The sequence below is a fragment of the Bison bison genome, unplaced genomic scaffold, assembly GCF_000754665.1.
Source record: "Bison bison bison isolate TAMUID 2011002044 unplaced genomic scaffold, Bison_UMD1.0 scf7180017846064, whole genome shotgun sequence".
In the NCBI taxonomy this organism is placed as follows: domain Eukaryota; kingdom Metazoa; phylum Chordata; class Mammalia; order Artiodactyla; family Bovidae; genus Bison; species Bison bison.
The window spans coordinates 45405-53657 of NW_011476637.1; the positions used below are offsets into that span (position 1 = coordinate 45405).

An 8253-nucleotide genomic window follows, 5' to 3' on the forward strand; every position below is an offset into this window, starting at 1 on the left:
AGGCCCCGTGGACACTGGTGTGACTCAGGGATGGGTCCTGTGGCCAAATGCAAGTCAGGGCTGGGGGTGGGAGCCCTCTGCTTGGCCACTCATGCCAGGGAGGCTGGGGCCAGGGCACCACCTACCTGTGGGGACTTGTCTCCATTGCCAGAGGACGATGGGGCACTGGGCAGGTGGCAGTCGCCGGCCTGCTGGTGGGGGTGGGGTGGGGAGGGGTCTGTGAGCACAGCCGTCGGCCATGTGAGCGCCTGGCCCGCCTGCTTCTGGCTGGAAGGTGGCCGTCTGACGCGTGAGTCAGGGCTGGAGACTGAGAAGGGCTTGGGATGGACATTGTGTCCTTTCTCCCTCCTGGGGCACCTCCATCAGACCCCCCGGGGCTCGGGACCAGAGCAGCCCACGTGCGTGGCCTCAGAAGCCAGGAGTCTTCAGTCAGGGCCAGGGTGGTGACCCCCGGGCTGGCAGCCCCCGACTCCCTGGGCCAGCCTGGGGGGTGCGGGCAGAGCCGGGGCCAGGGCTCACGCATGCAGACAGGTCGTGCCCCAGCCCAGGCAGTGCAGACACCTACAGCCTCCCCACCCAAGCCAAGACGGGGGCGGCATGGCCATCGGGGGGCCAAGTGTGCCTGGCGCCTGCTCTGTGTGAGTCGGGTGACCTCCCCTCATGTGCCCAGGGCAGACCCAGAGCCCCACTCCATGTGGCCCAGGCCCAGAGGCTCAGCTGGGAGGGCGTTCTGGAAGGTTCTGGGGCAGTAAGGGGCTGCTCCTCAGACAGACCGGTCACCCCACTTTCTGTTCACAGTCCTACCACGGGCAGTTCTACCGGGACCACCGGCACGGCCTCGGCACCTACATGTGGCCGGATGGCTCCAGCTTCACGGGCACGTTTTACCTCAGTGCCCGGGAGGGCTACGGCACCATGTACCTGAAGGAGAGGCTCTTCCAGGTGAGGGGTCGGCCTGGGCATCCAGGCCACTGGCCGGCACTGCAGGCGCTGCTGGGTCCTGGGTGTGTCTGACGAGAAGCGGCTTTCTTAGTCTAAGGGAATGTGATAGTGCCAGTAATAAGGCGCATGAAGAGGAGTGAGGACATGAGACATGTTGCACAGTGAGGACATGAGAGCTGGTCATTGTCCTGTTCCCCGGACCGGGCCCGGGATTTCCAGCAAGCCACCGTGCATCTTGTAGATGAAGCAGTGAGCTCGGCGGAAACATTCACCTTTCCACACGTAGACTGGCTCGTTGCGCACATGCTCTTCTGGAAGTTCCCTTTTTCTGGGAGAACATTCCTGCCTTTGCAAATACAGATTCCTCCCCCAACCCCGCCTTACTCATTACAGTAACACTCGCCCCCGTTAGCAGGTCGTGCTGAAAGTTTTGGGGCTTCCCTTATAGCTCAGTTGGTAAAGAATCCGGCTGCAATTCAGGAGACCCTGGTTTGATCTCTGGGTCGGGAAGATCCGCTGGAGAAGGGATAGACTGCCTACTCCAGTATTCTCGGGCTTCCTTGGTGACTCAGCTGGTAAAGAATCCACCTGCAATGTGGGAGACCTGGGTTCGATCCCTGGGTTGGGGAGATCCCCTGGAGAAGGGGAAGGCTGCCCACTCCAGTGTTCTGGCTGGAGAATTCCATGGACTTGCAAAGAGTCGGACACGACTGAGCGACTTTCCTGCTGAAAGTTTTGACAAGCATGGTGCTGTGTGATGAGTACCGCGGTCAAGGGTTCCAATAGTCCCGTCAGCCCCGAACATGCACCCGGTCCTTCTGGAGCAGGTCTCCTCCTGCCCCCAGTGCCCGGCTGTTCCGTTTCTGCCTATAATTTTGCCAGGTCATGAGATCATCATCTGCGTTTTCTTCTGTGTTTATGGTTTTGCCATAACGTGCCCGTCTGTGTTTGCGTTAATGTTGGTGTGTCACGGGAAGTAAGGCTCCCTCCTCCGCCACGCGGGGACGTCCGGGTGCTCCAAGCCCATCTACTGGAAAGACTCACTTACCTCCCGCCCAGCCATTGCCTCTTTGTCAGAAGTCACGTCTGGAGGCAGCTGCCTGGTTCTTTCGTGATGCGATGTCAGGACTGACAGGTGGGCGCAGGTGTCAGCAGCCTGGTTCTGCCCTGCAGGGCTTCCCGTGTTCTTGCTTCCTGCTCTGCAAGGAGCTCCAGCCTCACTCAGACGCTTCCTGCCCTGCTTTGGGTGGAGCCTGGCTGCTTTAGTGGGATGCAGTATTTAGAAACCACGGTTTGGCTGCTCATCACTGCTGCACTGGTTGGTTTTTATTTTTAGGTGTTTTCAATAGCATATCTTGAAAACACCTTTCAAAACTTTTTTTTTCCACGCGTTATTTTATGACATTTTTTCTTTTTTTTTTTTTAAAGCGTTTTAAAATCGAACAATTTTTAAAATCCTGCTGTTGTTCAGTCGGTAAGTTGTGTCGAGCTCTTTGCGACCCGATGGACTACAGCACGCCAGCCCTCCCTGTTCTTCACCATCTCCTGGGATTTGCTCAAACTCATGTTCATTGACTTGGCGATGCCACCAACCATCTCATCCTCTGTCGTCCCCTTCTTTGCCTACCTGCAATCTTTCCTAGCATCAGGGTCTTTTCCAGTGAGTCAGCTCTTCACATCAGGTGGCCAGAGTATCAGAGCTTCAGCTTCAGCATCAGTCCTTCCCATCAGCATTCAAGGTTGATTTCCTGTGGGACTGACTGGCTTGACCTCCTTGCAGCCCCGGGGACTCTTGGGCGTCTGCTCCAGCGCCGCGGTGCTTCACCTAGGCTCTTCAGTTTCCTTGCACAGCCTCACTCTCTTGGGCGTCTGCTCCAGCGCCGAGGTGCTTCACCTGGGCTCTTCAGTTTCCTTGCACAGCCTCACTCTCTTGGGCGTCTGCTCCAGCGCCGCGGTGCTTCACCTGGGCTCTTCAGTTTCCTTGCACAGCCTCACTCTCTTGGGCGTCTGCTCCAGCGCCGCGGTGCTTCACCTGGGCTCTTCAGTTTCCTTGCACAGCCTCACTCTCTTGGGCGTCTGCTCCAGCGCCGCGGTGCTTCACCTGGGCTCTTCAGTTTCCTTGCACAGCCTCACTCTCTTGGGCGTCTGCTCCAGCGCCGCGGTGCTTCACCTGGGCTCTTCAGTTTCCTTGCACAGCCTCACTCTCTTGGGCGTCTGCTCCAGCGCCGCGGTGCTTCACCTGGGCTCTTCAGTTTCCTTGCACAGCCTCACTCTCTTGGGCGTCTGCTCCAGCGCCGCGGTGCTTCACCTGGGCTCTTCAGTCTCCTTCCGCAGCCTCACTCTCCTGGGCTCATGATTTCGTATGACCCCTGGATGACCGTTTGTTGTGCCCCCGCCTCTGTCCCCTCCCCCGTCCCTCTCCCCACTGGCAACCACTAGATCGTTATCTGTACCCATGTCTCTGCTTCCTTTTTTGTTTGAAAGTACACTTTTTTAAGTGAGAAAATGCATCATCAGTTCACACTGATATCTCCAGCGTCAATGTAGGGGTGCAGGCTTTGCCCTCGACAGCTGTGGTGCTGTTTGCCTCTCTCTTCGTCTTAACAATCGTGGTTTCTAACAAGATTTCCTGCTTGCTTTATCTCTGAACACGTGTATACGAGTTTCAGAAAAGGGCAGAGCCTCATCAACGCCCCTCTGATGATTAAAAACAGTCTCGGGTTCCTTTGCTGTCCTTCTGTCCCCGGGGTGGCCCCACTGGGGAGGCTGGGTCCAGTCACGTGAAATAATTCCTCTCTGTGTGGTCACCCCACCGCCTCCCCCCACCACTGGGTACAGAGCTGCAGTCACTTGCTTTATTTTGCTTTTGTTATTTTTGGCATTCTATTTTTAAAATCTTGTTTTGATTTCATTTTGTGATTATGAAAAAATCTGATGCTTTTTCCAAGTCAAATCCATCAGATATGGTCCCCCCCACAGGAGTCCCTTCGCTTCCTTCTCGAGCCTCCCTGGTCCTTGGTGATCATCTTTGTACTTCTGTCTCTGCATTTACAAATGATGGGCGACGGGCACACACGGTCCTCCCCCCGAGGGCATCCTGTCCTCCCTGTGCTCCACCTGCAATTACACCTGCTCCCAGAGCCTTGCCCCCTCCCAGCAGCTCCTGAAGGCCTGCGTCTCCAGGCAGCCTTCCTCACTGAGGATTCCATGTTTTCACCTGTGATCTTTGGGATGCATTCCTAGAAGCAGGATTGTTTGGTTAAAAAGTGAACACATGTTAAGAAAAGAATTTTCAAAGCCAGTACCTCTGGATAGCCCCTCTTTATTGAACCATCAAGGTTCCTGGATCATCGTTTGCTGTTCGCATAAGGCTGTGAACATATTATAGCTTTGATGAGCTGGGATGACTTCCTGTGACAGATTCCTAGAAGTGGACTCCTGGGACAGCTGCTTTTCTGACCAGATGCCTGTCTCCCTGCCCAAGGCTTTCTTCCAGGCTCACAGCTCCTGGGGGACTGTCCCCCCACCCCGCCACTTTCACGGAGTCTGATGGTGTTTCTTGCCCTGTCACCGGCCCATTCACAGCTTCTCTTGGAAACACCCGCAGCCCCAGCCCAAGCCTGTACAGTGGTCCTCACACGCTTTCCCTCCCTCATTTCGTCTGCTGCCGCCTGGTCTGGCCTGCCAGCTTCTTGTGGGCAGGGCCTTCCGTCCACAGTGCCCAGCCCCAGGCTTGCAGCCAGAGGTGCTCCACGGGCAATGGGAGCTCCCGAGAGTGAGGCTGCCGTGCGGCTCGCAGACGAGGGGGTGGGGGCGCAGCTCCAGGGACTGACGTGTGTGCCCTTGGGGTTTCAGGCCTCTGTGCTTTTGCTGGGCGGTTCCTCTGCCTGCCCAGCGACCTCCAGGCATCATCCCGTGACTCCGTCTCAGGGAAGATGCAGCCCGTCCTCCCCGGGAAGCTGGGTCTCTGCGGTCCCCAGGTCCCCTTTGTCCCAGGTCCCTCGCTGAGGGAGGCACTGCTGCTTGGTGTCTCACTGAGACCCTCCTGGCTCTCCCTGCTCCTCACACCCACCCCCGGGCACCGATGCCAGCAGGAGCATCAGAGCCGCCCGGCGCTGGCTGCGCTCTGCTGGGCTCAAGGCAAGCCAGTCTGACTGCTCCTCCTCGGCTCACACCTGCCGGGGTGTGTCTGACTCGGCGCCCAGCGCCTCTACCTGCGTGCTCCTCCCCAGCCTGATGGGTGCCTAGGCCAGGCTCACCATGTTAGAGGAGCCGGGGGCACCCTGAAATGAGTCTGCACGCAGCATCCCCAGCTTCCCTGCACAAGGCCCCCGAGCCCGCAGCCCCTCTGCCCACGACGCGTCTGTCCCGACGCCCGTGCTTTGGGCCTGGAGCGTCCAAAGCCTCAGCAAACTGTCGATTGAATGAACATGTTTCTTAGGATGATGCTTTCTTCCTCTGATTTAAGAAACTGGCCGCAGAGCACAGGCCCTGCCCAGCCACCTGTTCTACCCCGTTGTGCCGTCCTGCAGGGCCTGTACAAGGCAGACGAGCGATTTGGGCCAGGCGTCGAGACCTACCGGGACGGCAGCCAGGACGTGGGGCTGTGGTTCCACAACCACCTCCTCAAGCTGTGCGTGGAGATCCCCGACAGCCTCTCCATCCACAGCTACCCTGAGTTCTCGGGCTTCCTGACCCACACGCCCGCCACAGTCACCCTCGCGGATGAGGAGAAGATGGGCTGGGGCCTAGAGGAGGGGCAGGACCCGTTCTTCTACGACTACAAGCGGTTTCTCCTGAATGACGACCTCACTCTGCCTCCGGAAATCTATATCTACTCCACCGACAACAGCCACCTGCCCATGACCTCTTCCTTCCGCAAAGACCTGGACGCCCGCCTCTTTCTGAACGACATCCCTCCGTTTGTTGATGACGGAGAGCCCTGGTTTATCAGAAACGAGACCCCTCTGATGGTCAGAATCCAGAAGCAGGCTTACAAGTTCAGGTAACCCAGCCCGTCCTCTCTCCTCACCCCCAGGGCTCCTGTCCTCTGATGGGGGCACACTCAGGCCAGGGGTCCTGAAGGCCTCTGGCGGCCAGCCCCGCAACTTGGCTGTCCTGGCTGCTGTCAGGCTTGTCTTGTTTGACTAACCAATGCAGCCCAGTGATGAAGGGCTGGGGAGCTTGTGCCTGGAGCTGGAACGCACTGCCCAAGTGCCGAGCGCTGGCGGGGAGCAGGGCAGGAGGAGGCTGGGCGGCTGGCTCGGCCTCTGGTTTCTCCACAGATGGCAGGGGAAAGATGGAACACTCTGCTGGTCTCCAAAGATCACTGCCACCTGCCCTGGCATCCCTGGGGAAGTCAGCAGCCACTTGAGGAAGACTTATTTTTTAAGTTAAAGTTTTGAAGAATATTTTAACCCCTTTCCTACACTTTGTCCTCAAATATCTGTAAACTATTTTGGAATGCATGTTTTGTGAACATAAATGCTACTTATGTATGCATCATCTACCCATCCACCCATCCATTCACCTATTCATCCACCCATCCATCCATCCATCCACTTATCATATCCATTCACCCATCCATCCATCCATCCACCCACCCACTTAGCATATCCATTCACCCATCCATCCATCCATCCATCCACCCACCCACCCACTTAGCATATCCACCCACCTATCCATCCACCCACTTATCCATCCATCTAACCACTTACCATATCCATCCACCTATCCATCCATCCATCCATCGACCCATTCATCCACCCACTTATCATATCCATACACCTCTCCATCCATTTATCCATCCATTTATTCATCCATCCATCCATCCACTTAGTGTATCCACCCACCTATCCATCCATCTACCTATCCATCCATCTACCCATCCATCCATCCATCCACCCATTCATCCACCCACTTATCATATCCATACACCTCTCTATCCACTTATCCATCCATTTATTCATCCATCCATCCACCCACTTAGCGTATCCACCCACCTATCCATCCATCCACCTATCCATCCATCCATCCATTGACCCATCCATCCATCCACCCACTTATCACATCCATCCACCTATCCATCCATCCATCTACCCACTTATATCCATCCACCCATCCATTCATCCATCTATCCATCCACCCACTTATCATATCCATACACCTCTCCATCCACTTATCCATCCATCTATTCGTCCATCCATCCACCCACTTATGCATCTATCCACCTATCATATCCATCCGCCCATTTACTCACACACCCACCCACACACCCACACACCCATCAATCCACTATCTGTCCATCCTTCCATCTATTCACCCATCCTTTCACCTATCCATCCACCCATCTATCACCCCTCCATCTATCCATCATGCAAAGATCAGCTGAGCCTATAAATTTTTTTATTTTTAAAGTGATACAGCTCTTCCTGCTGAGGAAAGATGCTTGCTTAGCCATAGCATCTTCACCTGTGGGCAGCGTGTCCCCCAGCAGCTGGCCAGCCGTGCAGACCTAGGGCTTAGGGTGTCCTAGGAGCAGACTGTGATGGGGGGGAAGGCGGGGTCCTGGGCAGAGGCATGAAAGAGGAAGTGTGGACGGGAGGGAGGGCCCCTTTCGTGGCAGGGCTTGGCGTCCAGAATCGGGCTCCCCCCACCGAGGCTCCCTGACTGCCAGGAACAAGAGGGCTCACAGCAGCTGGAACATGGACACCATCCTGGAGGGGCGGCGGAGCGGCTTTGCGCGCCGTGGGCCCAAGGAGCGGCTCTCCAAGGAGATGATCCTGAAGGCCCAGGAAGGGAATTACGACTGGATTTACGGGATCCTGAGGGACAACCTCGCCAGCCCCGACGTGGCCGATGCCAAGGGCTACACGGTGCTCGCTGCCGCTGCTGTGAGCACCCCACCCCACAGGGTGCTTGTGCGGGTGGCAGGGTCACTCACAGGACCGCTGACCCGGAGGGCACTGGGCGGTGGCCCCTCGTAGGCAGGGGCTGCCCTCCCCCTTCCCCTCTGAAGCCTGCCTGTGGGACGGGCGTGCGGGGTCGGACGGGGAGAGGGGCGGGGTGCCTTCACCTGGCTGAGCTGGCTGGGGCGGGGGGCCTCACTGGGGTCCTGGCCCCTGCTGAGAGCGCCCGCTGTCCTCGCCAGGCTGGCCCCCTCCCTGCAGGTTCACTGTCACATTGACATCGTCAACCTCCTGCTGGACAACGGGGCCGACGTGAACAAGCGCACGGACGAGGGCCTCACCCCGCTGAGCATGTGCTTCCTCCTCCACTACCCGACCGCGTCCTTCAAGCCCAACATCGCTG

At 57.2% G+C, this 8253-nt stretch overlaps 1 protein-coding gene across 1 annotated transcript in view; it reads left to right on the forward strand.

Moving 5' to 3' along the window:
• ANKMY1 (ankyrin repeat and MYND domain containing 1) overlaps positions 1–8253 on the forward strand; it is a 15307-nt gene that overhangs the window by 2542 nt on the left and 4512 nt on the right. The window contains exons 2-5 of the mRNA XM_010838506.1: positions 799–942; positions 5475–5947; positions 7619–7835; positions 8112–8249. Coding sequence (XP_010836808.1) covers positions 799–942; positions 5475–5947; positions 7619–7835; positions 8112–8249 — 972 coding nt within the window. The remainder of the gene's footprint in view (positions 1–798; positions 943–5474; positions 5948–7618; positions 7836–8111; positions 8250–8253) is intronic.